Source organism: Onychostruthus taczanowskii, unplaced genomic scaffold (genome assembly GCF_017590055.1).
Source record: "Onychostruthus taczanowskii isolate IOZ18803 unplaced genomic scaffold, ASM1759005v1 scaffold32, whole genome shotgun sequence".
NCBI classification, from domain to species: Eukaryota; Metazoa; Chordata; class Aves; order Passeriformes; family Passeridae; genus Onychostruthus; species Onychostruthus taczanowskii.
The window spans coordinates 3,656,862-3,679,142 of NW_024500572.1; the positions used below are offsets into that span (position 1 = coordinate 3,656,862).

Sequence of the window (22,281 nt, forward strand, 5' to 3'; positions counted from 1 at the left end):
ATTCCCATTCTTTCCTTCCTAGAAGATCCAAGGCTTGGGTTCTGACTTGTCCTCTTGTTTGGCAGAGCTGCTCCCAGGCAGGTTCCCAGTGCTCTGGGATTTCAAACCCCTGGGATTTGTCTCTGGAGCCCAAATTCCCGTCTCTGATGCCTTCGAGCTCCTTCTTGGGGGAGCCACAACTGCAGGGCTGCTCCCTGCTCCCCAGGGCAGGTTCTTACTCTAGTCTGGAACATTGGCTCCAAAAGCTGCTTTTTTAAATCCTGATAAAGCAAACCAATGGCAAGAATCTGTACATAGTTCTAGTTTTCTACCTTTTCTGCTTCTCTTTCTTTCGAGATCGGGCGGAGGCTTTTTATAGAGCTATTTTGGTACCAAATCCGTGCAGACGTCGGGTGAGTCTGGTCTGCAGACTGAAGTGCCAACCCAGGGCCATCAGTGACCACTCCTCAACGTTGTTGTCTTTCACAGCTCGTCCATTTTTGGGTTTACATTGACAAACCTGAGCCATGAATCTCCCAGTTCTCTCCTACAAAAGTCCAGCCTTGTTCTTTTTTTTGTCTCTTTTCTATACCAAAATTTCCTTGCAGCTTTAGCTGGATGGCAAAGCAGTGTCTGACTCTTTCTATACAATTTTCTAAACGGTGACTTGTTTTTTCTACATGAAGGAGATGCTTTGTTTCCTGTTCTCTGTCAGCTTTCCTTAATCCTGTGGACAGTTTTCCAATGCCTGATGTATTGCAGGGTAAGAACAGTCCCTGCTTTTCCATCCTCTGATGGGAGCAGGGAGTTTCTGTGAGCTACAATTGTACTTCTGACACTACCTGGAATATTTGTGCACTGACCTGTTGATGAAAACTGAAGAGAATTAGCAAAAAATGAGAGTTTTTGTCAATTTTTTGGCTGTACCACCAAGCCCTGTTATGTGCATTTCTGTCCTTGCTCTAATTCTAGGTCATGTCTTGAAATGATTTCATTTTGGACTTGAAATCCATGTATTTCTGAGGAATTGAAACTTTCAAGTGTGGCAGATAGAGATGGAAACAAGGAAATCACCTTTGTTTGAATGGCAGAGCAAAAAAAAAAAAAAATCCTCTCCAAAAGCACTTTGTGACTCTGCCCTCCCAGGAGGAAAATCCTCAGGCAGTTTTTTGGGAGTCAGAATTTGTTGGAAGTGCAGTCAGAGGGGAAGGTGGGATCTGGTGTGTGTTGGAGGATTCCTCCTTTTCTTCATCCCTTAAGTGCTGCTGATCCTGAGGTGGGAACATTTGTACAAATTCCAAGGGCTTTTGATGGATTTAATCTGCATTTTCTTGTCTGTGATAAATAAGGGCCTGATTTGAAGCAGAGGGAGGAGGGACAGATTAAGAAAACACAATTTGAAGACTCAAGGTCAAATGGTTTTGTTTCTATGAGAAAGTTGATTTTTTTACTCTTGGAAAAGTTCTGTTTTACATTTCAAAGTTCAATAACTTTAATGGATTAATATATGTGTTTGAAAGTAGCATTTGACTTTCTCCTTCCTGTGTTTAGTTTATTTTTCAGTTGAAGCAAGTGCAAGACACCTTGTCTTGATTCTCTGAAGCTTGACTTGGTAATAAATCTACTGATCCTTTATAGCAGACTGTGAATATTGTAAATACCTTGAGCTGGAAGTGTGGGATCAAAGAAGAATTTCTTTGTACAAACACTAAAAATATGTGGGAAAGCTCTGGAGGTTGTTGGGTTTTGGGTTTTTTTTTTAGAATTTTATTTAAATGAAGAAAAATGTCTGAAATCATTTGACCTTTTCAAAATTTTCTGTATAACTGGCTTCTCCTGTGACTTGATTATTTGAAGCTTTTCTATATATATTAAAATTAGGAGAACCTGATTAGTGAAAGAGATTTTGATTGGAAATAGCAACATGTCAAACTTTTGCTGTCATTACTTCTGGATTTTCTTTTGGAAACCTGAGTCTGTCCCCATGTTTAACTCCTGTGTGTTAAGATGTTCTCATTTCTCCTCTCAGTGTTCCCTGTTAGTTCCTTTTGGATCAGTATTACATTGTAAATATTACCCATCCTGTATATAAATGATTTTACTAAACTCAAAAGTTCCTTGCTGCTTTTGTTTCGTTCCCAAATCCCTGCAGGAGAGAAGGAAGGAGTGGGAGGGAAGAGCAGGAAGATTCTCCTGCCACCCTGCTTTTCCCTGGAAGTGTCCAGAAGGTGTGGATGCAGCACTTGGGGATGTGGTTAGTGGTGAACACAGTGGTGCTGAGTTAATTTCTGGATTTGATGGTCTTAGAGGGCTTTTCCAGCCTTAGAGATTCCATGATTCCATTATTCTCCCACCCTCAGCCCCCCATCCCACCTCCCTTATCCATAGGAATAAACACTTGAATGAAGATTTGAGATGACAGGCTGGATAAATCCCTAGGAAATCCTGGGCTCTGCTTGGCAAATAAGCCAAAATTGCCTTTTTTAAGCCCAGCTTTCCATCAGATGGCACCAGCAGCTGCCCAGTGCTCCCAGTTAACCCCTGAGGGCTGTGGGGTTGGACTGGGCAGTCAGGGAAGGCAGGGATGAGTCCTTCTGTCTTCAGGGACACTGGGAATAACACCCAGATCCTCTGGGCTGGTGATCCTTGCAGGTGGTTGAGGTGGGAGCCCTGCTGGAGTGGGGGACACTGGGTGGTGAGAAATGGATCTGCTTTGTTGCTGATGGCCCTGTGCTTTTCCAGGGCCAGGGAGGTCTTCCCTCACCTCTCTGGACAGAGCCTCAGGGTGGCACTTGGGCCCTTCCTGCCTCTGGAAGTGGTTTTGTTATCCTGAGCAGGGCTTGGTGACAGGAAACAGACACACCCTTGGCCCAGGAGCATTTCAGGACACAAGATGGGGCAGTTGTGAGAGCTCAGGCTCCTTCCTTGTAACAGAATTTTCCTCTGCTTGGTGCCTTAGGGGACTTCAGAGTGGGTTGGGTGGTGAGAGACCCTCAGAGCCTCCAGACTGGGAAAGGGACTGAGGGAACAATTTCCTGGAAGCACTTAGAGCAGCCAAGCCAGCTGTGAGTGCCCATGGAATGGCTCTTTCCAGCAAGAAAACTCCCCTCAAACAAACAGTGAGGGGCTGCTGAGCTGTGTGAGGAGCCCTGGGAATGTGTCAGCCCCCACTGCCAGCTCTGATGCTCCATTAGCAATCCAATCATTGTTTCCTGAGTAATCTTCCATCACTTAGGAAGCCTTAATCCCCTTTTAAACAAATTGCACTGGCTCCACAAATGGGGTCAGTCCCAGGAGGGTGTAGGAGGCTCTCAGGGATGAGACTGAGTGTGTTTCATGCCCTGCCAGTGCCAGGGCACAAATCCCATCCTCCCTGTGGAATATTTGCCTTTGAAGTGGGGCTGGACAGAGTCACCCATGTCCAAACTTTGGAGCTAGAGGAGGATTTGAAAGACCAGGTGGAAGAAGATGGCTGAAAACTTTGTTTTTATCCTGTAGAACAGCAAAATTGAATTGTTGCACTCAGTTTCACTCTGTAGGAGAAAATAAGTCATTGACCAAACCTCCAGGGCCCTTGTGTGACTTACCCAGAGTTTACACAGTTATGTTGTGTAAGTTAATTACACAAAGCTGGAGTATTTCCTCTTCTTGTCTAACCTGCTATGAGAAAAATTTGGGTTGGACCAAAAACGTGAAGCTGTTGGAAAATAAAGAGTGTAAAGGTAAAGAGTTGTTGTCAAGACAGCTTAAGACCTGGTTTATTTCCTACAGAATGGTGGGACCTCAGTAAATAATTCATGTGAACATCTGGAAATGCAAAGAGAGATTCAGACAAAGTCCTGCTCACCTGGTTCATGAGAGATGCTCCACAGGGTCGAAGCAGCTGATTTTTGGGAGTATTGTGGCTGAGCAGGAAGTTGGCAGGAAGAAGGAAAGGGAAATGTGCAAAAATTCCAGGCAGGTTTTGTCCTTTGCAATTCTTCACTCCCTGCAATTGGTTCTTAGGGTGGTGCAAATTCTCGTGGTTAGAGTGAATTAAAAGGCAGAGATTGAAAAATACTCATTTTGCTTTTGTTAAAGGCAATGACTTGGAGAAATAAAACAAAGTAAAACATCCTCTGCTCAACCTCCGTGGAGCTGGACCAGGTCTCTGAGCCTTTCCATGTGGTTTGCTGCACTTCTAGGGATATTTCCAGGAGGAGAAAGTCTGGACTAAAGATTTACCACGCTGAAAGAATCCATCAAATAAATAACTACGTCCACTGAGCGCCTGGGGCTCGGGCCCGAGGGACAGTTCCCTCCCGGCTCTGGAGAAGGAGGAGTAGGAAGGATTCTGCCTCTCTCCCTCCAGGCAGGGCAGCATCAGAGCAGGGTGGAGGAGGAGCCCGCGGTGTCGGGCGGGCCGGCGGGGGCTGTGCTGGAGTAGAACTTCTTCTGGGAGCGCAGGAGCGGGGTCTGCGTGTCCACATCCCGCCGGGAGCCGCGCTTCAGGGACAGGAACGCGTGCTGGGTCCAGCCGTACACCAGGCAGTTCAGGAGCCCCTGGGAAGCTGCGGTGAGAGCCTGGGAGAGAGCACGGGGAAATCAGGGATCCCTGGAAAACCTCCCCCTCCCAGCAGGATTTCAGCTTCCGTGTGATAGAGAAATTGTGCTGTTATTTTAAGAAATGTTTCATGAATATATAATTAAATATAAATGCTATACAAGTACAGAATATATATTAAATATGTTTATATATAATTTCTATATAATTTAATAAAATGTCTAACTTCTGCCTCAGGCACAGGAAGGAGGTGGACAAGTGAGGAATTATTAAGGAATCACATTGAGAGACTTGGGGACATAGGATCCCCAGAAATTGGTTTTGTTTTCCCTTTCTGGTCCTATTTGCCACAATTTCCATGAGCACAGAATCAGTGAGGTTGGAAAAGACCTTTGAGGTCACCAAGTCCAAACATCCACCCAGCACCCTGTTCACCACTAAACTATTGTGGTGCTGTGTTAATTTGTAAAGGCAATGACTTGGAGAAATAAACCAAAGTAAAACATCCTCTGCTCAACCTCCGTGGAGCTGGACCAGGTCTCTGAGCCTTTCCATGTGGTTTGCTGCACTTCTAGGGATATTTCCAGGAGGAGAAAGTCTGGACTAAAGATTTACCACGCTGAAAGAATCCATCAAATAAATAACTACGTCCACTGAGCGCCTGGGGCTCGGGCCCGAGGGACAGTTCCCTCCCGGCTCTGGAGAAGGAGGAGTAGGAAGGATTCTGCCTCTCTCCCTCCAGGCAGGGCAGCATCAGAGCAGGGTGGAGGAGGAGCCCGCGGTGTCGGGCGGGCCGGCGGGGGCTGTGCTGGAGTAGAACTTCTTCTGGGAGCGCAGGAGCGGGGTCTGCGTGTCCACATCCCGCCGGGAGCCGCGCTTCAGGGACAGGAACGCGTGCTGGGTCCAGCCGTACACCAGGCAGTTCAGGAGCCCCTGGGAAGCTGCGGTGAGAGCCTGGGAGAGAGCACGGGGAAATCAGGGATCCCTGGAAAACCTCCCCCTCCCAGCAGGATTTCAGCTTCCGTGTGATAGAGAAATTGTGCTGTTATTTTAAGAAATGTTTCATGAATATATAATTAAATATAAATGCTATACAAGTACAGAATATATATTAAATATGTTTATATATAATTTCTATATAATTTAATAAAATGTCTAACTTCTGCCTCAGGCACAGGAAGGAGGTGGACAAGTGAGGAATTATTAAGGAATCACATTGAGAGACTTGGGGACATAGGATCCCCAGAAATTGGTTTTGTTTTCCCTTTCTGGTCCTATTTGCCACAATTTCCATGAGCACAGAATCAGTGAGGTTGGAAAAGACCTTTGAGGTCACCAAGTCCAAACATCCACCCAGCACCCTGTTCACCACTAAACTATTGTGGTGCTGGGATTTTGGGTACTGAGACCTTTTCAAGCCTGTGAAAAACATAAACCACCAAACCAAGATCTTTGCCAAGCAAAAGCACAAATCAGACTTGGGCTCACACAGCAGAGATCCTTGTCCAGCTGCATTCAGCAGGGATGCAGGGCAGGAGGCTCAAGGTGAGAAGGGAGGAGGCTGCAGGGGCAGACATTTACCTGCAGGATCAGCAGAGCCATGTAGATTTTGCTGGTTGTTGAAGCAGTCAATTTCAGCATTCCAAGGACGACAGCTGTGGAAAGGGATGGATGAGAGGGTGAAGTTAACCCCACCTCTCTGGGGTTCCACAGGGGGATGCTGTGGGAGGAACTCTCTGCTCACCTGGGGCCCAGCAGCAGAAGAAGGCAACGGGGTAAAAAACCACCCGCTGTTCCACCATCTTAATCATGGCCCACTGCTGATCCCCCAGGAATCCTGTGGAGTTCACAAACCTCTTGTACAGCCCTCGGGCCTGACTCAGGATAACCTGGAAAAGAACAGGCAAATGTTATTGTACAGGCTGTGATCTGCTGGGTTCATCCAGGATGGATCCCAGTCTATCCAACCTCTTCACACAGCACTGAAATCCTTTGGGAGGCGTTGCTTTGCATGTGGCCTTTTCTAAACTGAAGACTCTGAACTGATTTTAGATTTATTAAATTGTTTAGGCTGGAAAAGATCTCTGTGACCGTGGAGTCCAACCATTAATCACCTCTTGCTGACCCATGCAGAAGGTGATCTCTTCTGCCAAGCTCCAAGCCTTCGAAATCCTGCTAAATATTTCTGGGATGGGTTGACAGAACACAGGACTCCAGATGGATTTATCTGGTGGCACAGTGATATTTTCCCTCCCCTACCACCCCTTCCAAAAGGGAAGCAGCACCACAGTTATTCCCCTGCCCAATTTACCAAGAACATGGAGTGAGCAGATAGGGGGGAAAGGATTGAAAACTGAGAGCAGGGTTAGATGGGATATTGGGAGGAAATCCTTCCCAGAGAAGCTGTGGCTGCCCCATCCCTGGCAGTGCCCAAGGCCAGGTTGGATGGGGCTTGGAGCAACCTCAGCCTGCCCATGGCAGAGAGTGACACTGGATGAGCTTAAAGATGACTTCCCACCCAAACCATTCCATGATTTCCCAGCCTCTGGAGCCACCCAAGGGCTCCACAAGGACCAGCCTTACCAGGATGGCCACGAAGCTGATGAGGAAGGAGACGAGGAAGACGCCGATGCCGTAGAAATGCATCGCGCGGCAGACGGAGCCGCTCAGGCCCTGCGGCTCGCTGGGGGGCTCAGCCAGCTCCGTGTGCATCAGGAGACACCTGGGGACACAGGGGACAGCCTGAGCTCCTGTCCACCCCCCCAGAGCAGCGCTGGGGCTGTGCCAGAGCAAGGGAGGAAGCTCACCCGTGCTTCTGGCTGAAGTTCTGGTAGCAATTACTGCTGTTGCCCAGGCAAAACACCGGCACCATGAGGAGGAAAGGGATCAGGCTGGCAGGAGAAAGGAGAGCACAGTCATGGGTTATTGCACTGCTCCACTTGGGCACTGCTTGGTTTTTCTCCCATCACTACAGAGGACTTGAAAGTTGTTTTTATTGGCACTGCTCTGGAAAAGTATTTTATCAGCTTTACCAGCGTCGGGGCTTTTAATTTGTGAGGGCTAATCATTGGTAAAGGGAAACCTTCTGGAAAACCACATCTAGTTAATAAAGTTATCATTAACTTGGTTGAAAAAACCCTCTTACTCTGCATTCGTGAGGTCACTCTGCTGTTAATGATGAGCTTTACAGCTTTTTTAGTAAAATTTGCATCAAAACAAGTAGGAAGCAGGGATCAACACACTGCAGTTTGCCAAATCCACACTCTCCCACTAGGGAGAATTAACTCTTATCAAATCCATACCCTCTGCCAGGGAGAATGAAATCTTACCTTGACAAGATCGTTGCTATTCTGCCAACACAACTTGCATAATCTACAACCTGCAAAATCCAAAAATCTTAATTAAATTATTCCTGAACAGCCCCTGGTTCACAGGAATCAGCTTCCAGGGGGCATTTCAGCAGCTGAGGGGGATCTGCCCAGCCTGCTGCTCCTGAACTTCCAGATGGAATATCTGGGATACAAAGTTTGCTGTGCACAGCAAATGTCTGGGGAAGCTGTGTAGGGCAGTGGGGCTGATGGGAAGAGCTGCATAAGGAATGTGCCATCTTGCAGGAATAGCTGGGGTATTCCCCAGCCTGGTCATGGCAGCAGTGGTGCCTCCCTGTTTGGGTGGGAGGGAGGAATTAACTGCAAGGAGAGATTTTGGTCATGGGGTGTGTGAAGTATTTGCTCAGCCTGCAATGCAGGGAGGTTTTTCATGAGTGTTGTGTCCTTGTCCCTGGGTTCCCAGCCTTTACACCAGTCCCACTCACCTGGGGAGGCACCCTGAAGAGGTTCTGGTTGTATTTCACCTTGAGGTCCATGTACAGGTGCCAGGTGTAGTTGACAGTGTAGAGAAAAGAGGCCACATAGAATATCTGAGAAATAAAACCAGCATTTCAGTGCTGGAGCATGTTTAGTTCCTCCCAAATCCCTTGGAACAGAGGCAGGATGATGAATACCTGCCAAAGGTGAGGGTCTGAGCACAGGGGCTGTGCTCACATCCAGCTGGGGAGAGCCAGGTTGGAGAGAGATTCCCACTTTAAACCACACAAAAGCAGCTTCACTTTGGCCTCAGACAGGATAACTAATGACAGCAGAACTGTCTTAGAAATAAAAATCTTTGTGATCTGGCTCATTTTTTTGGCTCAGAGCCCAGCAATGAGGGTTTCAGAGGCACTTGGACCTTCTCAGTGCTATATCTATGTCCATTAGGAAACACAGCACAGATGTGACATTTAGATTTGCTTCTTGCATAATAAGCTCACTACGCAGAGAATTCACGGAAACAGAAAACAATTGGATATTTCAAGAGGAATGTGAGGGCAGATATTCTCTGCCCTCAGCCTGAGTTAACATCCCAAAACCCCTTTTCTTCCTCCATGGGAAAAATTAGAAAAGATAGAGCACACTGAGAGTTTCATAACCTTTGATTCCAGCTTGAGATAAGTCTAGTTATCTAAAATTTCCTATAAACCTGCCCAAATGTTAATCAAATTTGTTTCCAAATTCATGCTTACTCCAGGTTGCCTAATCAAGACCATGTACATGCATGTGCTGTGTTTGTCACAGGAAACACAAACTACAGTGGCAAAGAGGAAGGGCTGGACAAGGAAAAATTTTTTTTTCTGTGGCTTTACTATCTTTGCCAAAAAGATAAGGAGCACAGGTTTGCCACCCTGGTATCATCCACGGCTGGGAAAGTGGTGACTAAACAAACCTGGCCTCCTTCACTGAGGTTGTGAATGCTCTTGGCTGGCTCAAGAGGCTGAGTCCAAGGGCTGCCACAAACATTGTTGTGACTTTCCAGCTCATTAAATGAGTTTTAATGAGGGGCCGTTGCCCTTTTCCAACTACTTCCAGAGAAGGCCAAAACAGTCCACAAGGATCATTTTCTTGCACTTCAGGACGCCTGGGAGAGGCTCATGAAATATCAGTGCTGCCTTCTGGAACAGAGACCCAAATGCCACTTGTGAAGGTGCCAGCGGGAAGGGAAGGGAAGGGAAGGGCAGGGAAGGGAAGGTGCCAGCAGGAAGGGCTCTCCTGAGCCCCAGCTTTGGGGCTGGGGGCAGTCCTGCAGCACTGCCCATGAGGAGATAAAGCAGAGACACAAGAATCCCTCATTATCCCACTTGTGTGGCTCCCATTGTCCTGCCCAGCATGAGCAGAGCCTGCCAGGACATTATTAGGCCACTGGAACTGAAGTGGAAGAACGTGGGGCAGTTGTGCAATTATAACCACAATATCTATTCTGGACTTTATTATTGCAATGCAGGAGGAGGAGAGAATGGGGGGACAGTAAAGGGAGCAGTATTTACATTCATATCAATCAAAGCTCTGGGGCTGAAAGAGGGAAAATCCAAGAAACAAAGCAATCTCCTCCTTTATGCCACAGTTTGGACACTGGGCAGCTCCATCCACTGCAAATGATGCAAATGACTGCAAATGCCTGTGATGACAAATAATGCAAACAGCCTGAATAAAGCAAAATATCGCCCTGCTCCTAAGGCAGTGCCTTGAGACATCACAAGGATTCCAGTGTGAGCCTTCCAAGGGCTGCAAACTCCACTGCTGGGCTGTCCCTGCCTGTCCTCACCTCGGCTCATCTGACACCTTCTGGGTGCTGGTGTGCAGAGAGGCCCCAGGTGTTTGTGGGACACCCAGAAGCACAGTGAGACATTTATTTACTCATTCCATCAGCTTCCAGATCCCTCCTGCTCTGCAGAATCTGCTGGTTCAACCTGTTACTGGCTCCTTCTTATGCACAAGGTGTTCCCACCTCTCAAGGGCACTGCAGGGTGTTGGGTGAGGAGGTCCTGCACTGTCACATGCCCTGGGGGACAGGTTGCTATGGCAAGGGCTCAGTTTGTTTTAATTTCTCCCAGAGCAAACAGCAGCGACTGCTCTTGCCAGGCACAATCCGGCTCTGCCACCCAGGCAGTCCCTGTGCTGTGGGGACTGGTGGTGGCACACAGGAGAGGGGCCAGGGGACACTGGCTGAGGTCAGGGTGTGACTCTGCACACCCTGTCCTGGCCCAAGGCCAGCTGGCCCACCCAGCATGAACACAAAGCCCCCACCTTGTCCCATCCTGTGCTGGTGTCCCTGAGAAGCACAGCCACAGGTTGGAAAAGTGAGGGCAGAACAGAGCCAGAAGTGCAAGGGAGCTGAGAAATTATGGGCATATTTTTCACAGCTCCTCTAGCAGTGCAAATTGCCTTCTCCAAGCAATAAAAACATCACACCAGCAGAAAGAAGTGTCCCCCAGGCAAGAGAAACAGCTCAGGAACAGCCTCAGTCCTGCTTGCTCCTTCCACCTTCCAGCTCTGAAAGCCTCTCCCAAGCTCTCCTCATTTTCCCATTTACCATCACCTTCAAAACATCTTTGATGTTGTTCTGCATCCTTCCCAAGTGGCCAAGTTACCCAAACCCCACTGTTTCTCTCAACATGAACATACTGTGGAGCTAGTAGGGACCAGAGATGAGCCTGGAGTGGAACACCCTCAGCAACACATCTGTACTCCCAAAAACAGCTGCTGAAACAACCTTGGGCTGCAGGAGCCCATCCCCAGACACACAACAGCCAGAACAATTCTATCCTGCACCTGCAGCTACACCACTGCCCTCTCTGAGGCACATGGAGATCCTTTCCAGCTTTGGATGCTGCTGTTCCACGAGGAAATTCAGTTCCCTGTTGTGGGTGCCACCACACTCTCAGGGAGCTGCCTGAGCCCACACATCAAGGCTCCCAAAAGCCCCTTGCTCTTCCCAGCCATATTCTTTAAAAGGAAAATTTATTCCAGAGATCATCATTTATGAACCCCCAAGCTCAGCTGGACCGTGCAGAGATTTTTGAGAGCTGAGATTTGCAAAGCCTATTGTGGAAATGGGAGCTGTGTGAGGCAACAGCAAACTGTCAGGAAAACAGTGCTCACCCCCCCTGCTCCAACTGGTCCCCAGCACAGGGATCAGCTGGAAAGCAGCTGAGTCAATGGGACACAGGCTGAGCTTGTGCTGATGGAGAATCCTTGGGAAGAGCAAGAAATGGGATGTTCATGTGAGTTATTTAAGTCTGAGCTCAAGCAAGTCACAGAATGTGTCTGCTCCTGCCCAGGCTGGAGGAAACACAAAGAGAAGTAGAAAAGCTGCCATGAGAGAGCAGAGATCCACGGGCATGGATCCAACAGGAGAGATCAAGTCCCATCTGCTCGTTTCACACAAGCAACCACAAAATCCCACCTTCTCTTCCTCTCACACACCAGAGGAACCTAAACCCCAGTGCCATTATCTCCCTTTTCCACACAAAGCCAAGAGATCTGCTAAAGCCTGTCTAGAAACAGCCCCCATGGCCACGCTCTGATCACAACAAGGTTAATTATGACAAATTACAAGGTTAATTATAGAATGTGGTGCCAAGGCCACTCACCTGTCCCGTGGCCTGCAGGTTGTAGCAGATGAGGTCTTGCTGGGAGGTGGGTGAGCTGTAGAGCAGGGCCCCAGCCAGCCAGCACATGCCCAGCAGCAGATCTGAGAGGCTCAGGTAGAAAAGTGGACGCACCTGGAAAAGGGAAAAGGCTCAGCAGGTGTGAGTGCAGTCACAGCCCTCCCACCCCCAGCTGCAGTTTTACCCTCTTATCAGACATAAAGATATTTAATACAGCATTCCAAAGGTTTTTCTGCAGGTGAGGAAAGTTTTTCAGTAGAAAAACCCCACTGCAAAGTAATTTTGAAAGCCTTAATTGAGGGAAAATGGGGAATAAGTGGCACTTTGTGGAGGGATGATTTTACCCTCAGGGAAGCACTGTGACAACATTTCTGAGACCAGTCAATTCATCTGCAGCAAACCCTGACAGCTCCAATAAAAAAGTCTCCTCTACTTTCACAGCCAAGAGAGTTCAAAGAAAAGTTGCCAGATGAAAACTTGTCAGCCTCTGCTCCTGAATATCATCCTTGTTTTCAGTCCTTTAAAACTCCTACACCAATTATAGCAGAAAGATTAATTGTGCTCAGACATCAGTACCAGGTTATCTGGTGTTATCTGAACACTGTCAACCCCCAGCTCTTCTGGAGAGACAACTCTCCTTGCAGGGAAATTCCACACAGATTTGTGCTCTCAGGAGCAGTTCCAATGTACATTCCCTACTCCAACCACTGCTTCTACAACAAGACCCAAGAGCAGCATCAAAACTTACAGAAAATATCCCAAATGTCCACCATGTTACAATTTTGCAGAACAGGACAGGTTGGCAGGGAGAAGAGACATCATGTTTTAAATAAACTCACATAGAGTCAAACTTCCAGTAAACACAAACCCTTCCTCAGATCTGGAATTACTTGAAACAAACATTTTTCTATGTGTTCCGTGTCATTTCAACTGATGACTAAGGTTGGGTTTATTTTACAAGCTGGATTAATTTCCACTGAGAGCCATTATTGCTGCATCTTGCTGGAAAGGAGTCACGTCTCCTTTAACAACAGTTTCCAGCCATTTCCAGTTTGCACTCAGTGGCCAGGACTGTAAACACTGCAGGAAAACATTTGTGCAAAAATTCTGGCCAACATTTTCTTTGTTAGTGGGAGAGCAGAGACTTTGGAAAAGCAACCTAATTACCTACATTCTTAATTAAAGCCTTTGGTACCTCATTTTCAGCACCCAGGAGAGAAAATTGTGGTGTTTTTCTTTCCCTACAGAAAATTATAATGCTAAACACAGCATGGAAATGCTTCAGCAGGCTTTGATTTTGTATTTCTTTTCATGGAGCTGAGTTTTTGGTGAGATTTGCCTCGATATTGTCCTGGAAGTAAATGTATGTCCCCCTTCACGTTGTGTTATACTTGTTCCCATGTGCAATGAGAGAGAGCTTAGGAAGACTGATAAGAGTTAAGGTAGATCTGATTGAGCCAGATTTGTCCTTAGAGCATGAAGGAGCACAAGGCACAATGATATGGAGTTAATTTTAATTTGATTTCATCTCTAAATGCCTTTTTTTAACCAGGCTTTTCCTCACTGGTGCAGAAAAGAAGCCCTGGCACGACAGGCTGGGGGCACTGTCCAGTTTGTGATCAAGGCAGGTTAAACCAAACAGATCTAAAATAAGCAAAGAAGGCACTTTTGCAATCAAACAGGTGACCTCTTTCTCCAGTACAAGTGCCCTTGGAGCAAGGCACTGCTGCTGGGTTTTGGCAGAGACCTGGATAAAGAAGTAGGTGACACAGGGGCACGTGTGGCTCTGGCTTGAAAAAGGGGAAAGAAAATAACCACTGGTATTTATAAAATAGAGGAAGGGACTCCAAAGATGTAATGATTTACATCCTGGCAGCTCCAGCTGCAGCACACACGGGGATTTGGCTTGGTGGCCATGGCCCAGGCACATGCTGAGCTGAAGGTTCTTCCTCAAACCTGCTGAGCTGAGAGTTCTTCCTCAAATGTGTTGAGCTGAGGGTTCTTCTTGCTTGCCCATCACCTCTTCTGAATGACTTTCCTCAGACTGAAGGGTTTTGTTGACCCCATAGAGACAGAAAGCAAGCTCCAAGAATGCAGTGTTTGATTTCTGAGGTTGAGGGCAGGAAGGGAAGTGTTTCTAAGATCCTTCTCCTCCCAGCCTAAAGAGCTGTTTATTTTTAAATGTTTTGCTGTGGGTCCTCATGACTCAGAGAATAAGCTGTTTGTGGCAAGCTTTGATATGGATCTCTTCCAGCCCTTTTGTTTACAAACTTCCACTTCAGACCCGAGACATGAGGACAAGAAGATGGGGAAGTTAATGGAGATTTTGTCACTTTTGAAACCCAGCACCAGATCTCCCCTGGCAGCAGAAGAGCTTGGAAGGCTGATGCAAACCAGTCCCTCCAGCTGGCATCCAGCCCTCCTATCCGCATTTGCAGAAATAATCTGAGCAGAAACATCTGGACCCTCTGGAGCAGGAAGGGCCCATTGTTGACCTGGAGCCATGTGTGGCTCATGAGCAGCTCCCAGGCCACAGCTCCATCACATGACTGAGAGCAGAAGGGCTCCTGAGCAACCAGGCTATGGAAACCAACAGGATGAGGCTGCTGAGTCACAGCAGGACACTGCCAACCCCTGCTCCACATCGTTCCAGAGAGAGGACCCCAGAAGGAATCACACCTGGAGCTTTCCAGGTGCAGATGTAGTAGAAAGAGACTTTGATGTGTACCTTGAGCAGCACAAGCTCAAGCAGATTTTCCATCTCAGCACTAAGGTGAAGTCCCAGCTTTTGTTCTTCCCTGGGGATGCATGGAGATCTCCACAGTTCATTCTGGATGTGCTGGGCAGTGTGTTTCCAGCAGGCTGGCTGGGAGCAAGGTCCTCCCTGCTGTAAATGGGACAGTTTTGCCCTGCAAACATGGACTCATGCTCTCCTTCCCACCATGTCATCCAGCAGTGTGTCAGTTGCCTGCATTCCTTGCTTCTTCAGGGATAGCTCCATGAATTCCCTGAAAGTCCCATTCTCTGGGCTGCAGATCAAACCCATGATGTACAAAGAACATGAAGATGAAGGAAGGACAAATACAGCTGCTGCCAGCTCCACTGACTTTCTGTGTGTTCCACAGGCCAGGCTGAGCCTGCAAACCCTGGACAGCAAATCCCTACTTCACAGGGATCAGCTTGGCTCACTGCCCCCAGGAAGTCCTGGACAGAGGGATTGTGTGTGGACACCCAAGCCTGGCAGGATGGGATGGAGGGCTGTGGGGTCAGTTTTAGTAGCACACCTGCCCAGAGAAACACCTCCTAGACAGCCAAAAACCAACACTTATAAAAGCATTTCTGCAGGGGCAGCTCCAATTTGCACTCCAGCACCTTTGTGCACAACTCTTCAGCCCTCCAGGAGTTTTGCCCCACTGAGGAGGGCACACTAAGAAATCCCTGCTCCCAGGAATGACTGGAGGACTTTCCTGGAGCAGCAGAAGGCATGGGACTAAGGAACCTGCTTCTCCCTGCAGAAGCACAGGTTCAAGGTCAGTCCTTTCACCTCCTACCAAGACAAAGAGCCAAATTTTTAGCAAGCCCTTTGCCTCCCAGCTATTAAACAAGGTTTAACCACATAACCCTGAGACCTGCAGCTGCTCCTAGGAGAGAGTCTGTGCTACAGGTGTGACCAACCTGCAGAGACTGACACAATGGCTTAGGGAGGGAGAAGGAAGCTCAGACCTTACCTCAGGGGATCGCACTGCGTTTTGGAAGACGGCGTAGGCAATAATTGAGCTGGAACCTACAACGCTGAGAAAACAAAGCACAGGTTGGAACGGGAGGGCGTCTGCCTCGCTGGGAGACGCGAGTTCTCTTTTTTTGCTTTTCTGGGTAAAATCATCTTTGCGACAGTAACTCTATGGGCAGCGCGTGGTACCTGAGCATGGCCATGGTGAACTGGATCCACTGGAGCGCAGAGTAGACCTGGGGAGAAGGACGGGAGGGAGCTCAGGTGACACGGCCCCAGGCACGGCAGGAGCGCCCCGGGACCGCGGGGAGGAGCGGGCAGCACGGACCGGGGACCGGGAGCCCGGGGAGGAACGACAAGGACCGGGGATCGGGATAGGAGCGGGCAGTGCGTACCCGGGAAGATGGACTGGAGCGTCCCGGAGAAGAGCGGGCAGCACGGACCGAGCACAGGGACCAGGAGCCGCGGAGTCCCGGGGAGGGGCAGCACGGACGGGGGACTGGGGACAGCGGGGTCCCGAAGAGGAATAAGCAGGACGGACTGGGGACAGTGACCGGGGGAGGATCGTGCAACGCTGCCGGCGCCGCCGGGCACGGAGCGGGGCGCAGGGCTGGGGAAGGACCGTGAGGGGATGGATGAGGAGAGACGCGCACGGCGAGGTCCCGGGGAGGGGGCAGCCGCTGTCCCTAAGGGGTCCCGGTGCCGGCGGGGCTCGCTCACCTCCTGCCAGCCCCCATCCAGCCGGTCCGCCTCCGCCGGCAGGGCCATTGGTACCGCCACCGCCGCCGCACCGCTCCGGGGCTGCGGACACCGCCCGCGCTCCGCCCCGGGGCCGCACCGCGCCCGGCCCCCGCCGGCGGGGCCGGCTGCGGGGAGCGCCCGGTGGCAGAGTGGAGCTGAAGGGACAGGAGTCCTGGGCAAACAGCAGGATTGGAGTCCCGGGCACCGGCGTCCCGCGCATCCCTCCGGGGGCAGAACCGGCCGAGCCCCGGTGGGCGGGCTCGCTCCGGTCACCGCCGCCCCGGGCTCCCCTCACGGAGCCGCCCTGAGGCGACCCCGCGGAGCCTCGGGCCCGCCCCTCCGTGACGTCACCAGCACCCGGGGGCGGGAAGCGGCGGCGGTTCTGAGGGAGCACGCGGGGGCTGCTCCCCTCAGAGAGCCCAGGGGCTATTCCTCTCAGACCGGGTACCATCCCTTGAGTCCCGTGGGCTGCTCCCCTCGAAAAACCCGGGCAGGGCTCCTTCAGAGTCCCGGGGGCTGCTACCCTCGAAGAACCCGGGCAGGGCTCCTTCAGACTCCGGGGGCTGCTCCCCTCAGAGAGCCCGGGCACGGTTCCCCTCAGAGAGCCCGGCGACTGCTCCCTTCACAAATCCAGGGGGGCACGGACCCCTCAAGTGCCGATCCTATCAGGGGCTGCTCCGTTCAGAGTCCCGGGGAATACTTCCCTCATTGCTTCGAGAACGGCTCCCTTCAGGAGACGATTTCCTCAGGGTCTCCGGGGCTGAATATCTCCACACAGCCCTCCCAAGGACTGCCCACCCTGCCGGGGTCTTTCCTCTGCCGCTCCTGAGGGGACAGCGAGACACCCTCGGCTTCCCTCACCTCGCTTCAGCAGTCACAGCCTCCCCTCTGATCATGAAATTGGCAGTAGTTTCTCTATAGTGGTTGAAGAAGCAGCTCTGAAGTGGATTTTTTTTTTTTATTATAGCATTATTAATACATTTTATCTCACAGCAACATCTGCTCCTTGTACCCACCCCAAGATTCAAAAGGCAGCAAAGCTCCCACAGGAATCAGTTTTGTTTAAAGCATACTCTTAAGGTAAAACTCACAGGTGTTTCTCTTTTCAACTACTGTCAGCCTGACCAGGACTTCAGCATCTTCCAGAGGCATCCAAATTCCACAGAGCGTGAACTGCACAGTTCTGAGGACTGACCTGATCCTTGGACCAGGCACCTCCCTTTAAATAACACAGATGAGGCTTCTAAGGACACAAATGCTTCTGCTTCCTCTTACAAGACCTTATTTTCAAATATTCAAAACTACCAAACACTGATGAGGCTTTAGTTTGAGAGTGTCAATTGTTTCTGGAGGCTAGAAAAACATTTTGTTCATGAAGCTTGGACAGGTAGAACACCTCTTCAACTGTAAGAAAACTCATCCAAATTTACCTCTGAAAACCCGATTTTTTGCACAAACTGGTGAGACTGAGTGTAATAGCACCTCAAGGAGACTCTGCCCTTGCTCAGAACTCACTTCACTCACTGTGCCAAGGCATCGCAAAGGATTTCAGGAGAATATTTGATGAAATGGCTGCTCTGGACAGAAAATGAGGGGCAAGCTGTGAACTGTCTTCACTGCCAGCATTTGGCTGCTACCCAAAGCAAACAGGGACAGAAGCCATGGAAGGAGAAGCCAGAAAAAGGAAGCTCTGAGTCTCTTAGTCAACAACAGGTAAGAACAAGACTTGGAGCCAAAGTGGGACAACACAAGGTGTGTGAGGGGTAGATTAACAAGCATAAAACCCAAGGATATTACAGACAGGGAAAGGTGGGGACAGAGGGCACCCAATCTGTACCTTTTCCAGCATGTAAAATGGAATGAGAGACTGAATTTTGTTATTTGTTAGCCAGGGAACAGCTGTAAAAAACACCAGGAATGAGCTTCCGGCCAATCTAGAGCTTTTTTTTTTTGTTGTTGTCTGCTTTAACACTGTTATTGGATAGCATTACACAATACTTGCTGTGTCTTGCTCTTAGGTGATTTTTCCAACACTTACAATACTGTGTTTTTAAGAAATGTCTTCCTCTTGATCTTCTAAACTGAGAATCCCAGAAGGAGATGTGCTGCCCTCTTGAAGTCAGCGGGAAGTTTGCTTGCATTAAGGAGAACTGGTTAGGACTCTTGACAATGTTTCACAGCTTGTAGAGAGTTCTCCAGCACATCAGAGCTCATCTTTTTCACTACTCTTCTTCCGGAAAGAAGTGAGGATGTTGAGGCTTTTCTGGAGCTCCTCCTTCTTTCCATCACTCATCTTGTTCTTCTCGATCAGCTTTGTGATTCGGACGACTTCGTTAGCAGCAAACTCCTCTCCCTGCTCCAGGATCTTGCTCATAATTTTCAAGTATTGCTCTGCTGACTTCTTCTCGGTTTCTTTCGCTTTTCCTAAATTCTCCTGCCCCTTTTTCAGGAGGGCCTGGCGATCAGATTTCTCTGTGGTGCTCATAAATTTGCTGGCCAGCACATCATACTCCTTCAGGCAGCCTGGCATCCCCAGGTAGATGCCATTACTCTTCAGCCAGCGCTGAATAGCCCCAGCCTTGATCTCACCACTATAAAGTAAAGGATTTTTAAAGTCACCATCCTGGAACAAGTAAAAAACAGGGAACTTTTCCTTGTCCAGCTTGTACTTCTCTCCCAGCTCAGTGTTCAGTTTATCACCGTAATCTGTCAAGGGACAACGAAACACAGAAAAGCACAGTTAATCAAAAATTAAATTAGGATTCCCTCCCACACAAATATTTGTAGGCAGAGCTTCAACATGTCCTAATAACCTGTCTGCCAGGAAATCACAGAGTCATGGAAATATCCTGAGCTGGAAGGGACCCACAAGGATCGAGTCCAACTTCCAGCCCTGCTCAGGACACCCCAAAATCCCACCCTGTGCCTGAGAGCACTGCCCAAATACTCCCTGAGCTCTGGGAGCCTCGGGGCCCTGACCATTCTGTGGAGAGCCTGTTCCAAGGAAATGCCACACACTGAAATAAAAACACCTCATAAAATCATTTGTGCAAGGCAAACATTCAGTGGCTTTTCCAAAGCAAAAGACTTTAATGGTGTTTTGCTGTGACTGTGAGAGTGTAAGACATTGGCAGGACCTTTTGTATAAACTCTGTCCTCTTTATGGGAAATCAATACCCTTTTTCCTCTTATTTTCCTCTATCCACTGATTTTACAGTTAAATAAGAGTTTTTCCTGTCTATGTGCAGAGAATGATTTGGTTCTGACAGCATGCCAAGCTACAAGACGTTTAGTCATCTTACATAAATTATATTTATTCTTGAGGACAGAAAACAAAGCCATTTCAAATATGCTACTCGGAGAATTCCACATATGTTTAGAAATATCAGAGTGGGTAAAACTTCACAGTTTGATAATTAAGCCTAAATTCTTAATTCAACCTACAAAGCCAGAGCACGTCAGGTGACAGTGATCTATTTTTCACTCTTTTTCTCTTAAATCCAGCCACAGTCACATCAAGTTAGAGCAGCCACAGTGCAACAACCCCTTGCTGTGCTGCCCCAGGGCTTGCTGCATGGAATTAATCACACTAAATATTCTTTGTCTGACCAGGATTGTGGCTAAAACACCATTCTTGTGAGGTCTGTTCCCTGCGTGTGGGACAAAAAGGTTTCTCTCAGCAAAGAAGGGGGGAAAAAAAGGCAAGAATTACTGAGGATGAGGAGGTGGCAGCAGTTCAGCAGCGTGGGCTGACTCTTCATTACCCAGCCCAGATGGATAAGAAGCTCTCCCACGCACAGCCAGGGCAGGAGCTCCACTCTCACATCCATCCCTCCCCCAGAATTGCCTCAGAACCTGCAGAAATCACACTGAAATGTATCCCCTCCTCACCAGCCCACACTGTTTGCATGTACTCAGAGTTCCTCACCTGATATTCCCACTTCAGCCACCAGCAGATCCTCACTGGAGCCTGAGCTCTCCGCCAGCTTTTTAAACTCATCTTGTTTCTCACCATAGGGATATTGTGTGTCAAACTTCACAAGGACAAACTTATGCTTTGGAATAACCTAAAATAAGAAGTAAAAGGGGAAAAGACAAGACAAAACTTGATCATTTCAGGTCTGAGCAATCTACAAGTCACCAAAAGTTGTTTTTGATTGTCCTTTTTTTCCTGTGCAATGGGGAGATGCAGAGGAGAATGGAAATTTTATATAATTATGGCCTTTCAGAAATGACTCACTGTCGTGTGGAGGAAAGACTGAGCTTTGGGTGTCTGAATTCCTGCACCAGATGATAAAGATAGTACGTGGTAGGTTTGGGGGATCTGATTATGCCTTTAATTATAAGATTTGCTTATTGTAAATCTGACTGGCACCTTGGAAGAAAATCAGCTAAAGCATTTTCCAGTGGGACATGAAGAGGAGAGAGGCCAAAGGTACTGTTGTTCTGAAGTGTTCCAGCATGAGAGCTGCACTCTTGGCTAGGAGGAGGCACAGGGAGGCAGTGCAGATGCTGGAGGTGTACACGAAATGGAGAATGCACATTCAATTGATTCCTTTTCACTTCAACCTTGCTCTGCTCACATGATGCCTTTTCCAATTAGTTTGGCAATGGACTCTCTCACCCCTTGAGGGATGTTCCCCTCCCTGCAGTAGAAGGCCTTGCAAAATCTTTTTGTTCTAGCGAACAGGTTGAGGTTGCACCACAGCTCCCCACCTACACAGCGCTCTGCCAGCCCTGCTCGGGCTCTGCACATCTGTATGCACAGGCGGCTGCAGGCTCCGTCCTGGCCTGCCGAGCGGTCAGTGTCCCGGTGGGGAGCGCACAAGGCCCTGGGAATATTCCTTCCTTACAAAGTGATTTAGTGAAGGGAAAAAAAAAAAAGGGGAAAAAAAAAAAAAAAAAGCAGCCTGTTGCTGTTTGATGAACAAGTGAAACCACCCAAGCAGCGCGCGTCCACGGCGCCGGCTCTATCCCTGCACGGTCCTGCCTTCCCTCAGCGGCACAGACAGCCCAGCCCCGGCCGAGGAGCCGCGGCTGCGGCCGCACCTCCCTGCGCCGGTACCGCCGGTACCGCCGGGCCGGACCCCGCGGCTCGGCTCCACTTGGACCGCGCCGATTGGCTGCCGGCCGCGGCCGCCGCGCTCCCATTGGCTAACTGCTGCGGTCGCCGCGCTCCCATTGGCTGGCTCTGCCGGCACCGAGCGCTCCCCGCGCCGGTGGCGGCGGCAGCGACCCGGTGCCCGCGGCCCCGCCGCGCCCCCCGCGTTCCTCCCGGGCCCCGTCCCTCGGGGCTGCCGCCGGCTGCGGAGCACACGGCCCGGTGCGGCCCCACGCCCGCCCCCCGAGCGCTCCGGCAGGCCCGCCAGCGCCGTACCTTGTAGAAGGTGATGGTGTCGAGCGGCACGGAGCCCTTGGTGTGCAGCGTGCTGCCGCCGGGCAGCACCAGGCCGAGCAGGCAGAGCAGCACCGAGCCGGCGGCAGCCGCCGCAGCCATGGCGGAGCGCGGAGGGAGCGGAGCTGCGGAGCCACGTGACGGCGCGACGGCCGCCGCCGGGGGCTCGCCTCGCCCCGCCCCGCCGCCCGGGGCCACCGGGGGAGCGGCAGCGCTCGGGGGCGGGCGGGGGCTCCCACGCCGTGCGGGGACCGGGCAGCGCGCACGGGAGCTCCGCGCCCCCCGGGACAGCACCGCGGCTGGTGCCGGTGAAACAAGGACAAGGGAGCGGCTGCCAGCAGCAATTCCAGAGCAGCTGAAGGCAGCGAAAGGGCAGGAGGGAGGATCGGGCTGCGCAGGGCAGCAGGGAT

General features: G+C 49.9%; 2 protein-coding genes across 2 annotated transcripts; both read right to left on the minus strand.

Annotated features, from left to right (window-relative positions):
* Window positions 1–4,984: 4,984 nt before the first annotated feature.
* On the minus strand, window positions 4,985–16,769 carry TMEM116 (transmembrane protein 116). Its single transcript, XM_041410363.1, has 11 exons — window positions 16,456–16,769; window positions 15,925–15,971; window positions 15,734–15,797; window positions 11,988–12,119; window positions 8,337–8,441; window positions 7,852–7,901; window positions 7,330–7,413; window positions 7,106–7,244; window positions 6,267–6,411; window positions 6,104–6,177; window positions 4,985–5,476 (listed from the first exon to the last, which is right to left on the minus strand). The coding sequence occupies exons 1-11, from the start codon at window positions 16,501–16,503 to the stop codon at window positions 5,276–5,278; spliced, it is 1,089 nt and encodes a 362-aa protein (XP_041266297.1). The 5' UTR covers window positions 16,504–16,769; the 3' UTR covers window positions 4,985–5,275.
* Window positions 16,770–17,532: 763 nt separating this feature from the next.
* ERP29 (endoplasmic reticulum protein 29) lies at window positions 17,533–22,037 on the minus strand. Its single transcript, XM_041410088.1, has 3 exons — window positions 21,854–22,037; window positions 20,405–20,543; window positions 17,533–19,182 (listed from the first exon to the last, which is right to left on the minus strand). The coding sequence occupies exons 1-3, from the start codon at window positions 21,971–21,973 to the stop codon at window positions 18,680–18,682; spliced, it is 762 nt and encodes a 253-aa protein (XP_041266022.1). The 5' UTR covers window positions 21,974–22,037; the 3' UTR covers window positions 17,533–18,679.
* Window positions 22,038–22,281: the final 244 nt, after the last annotated feature.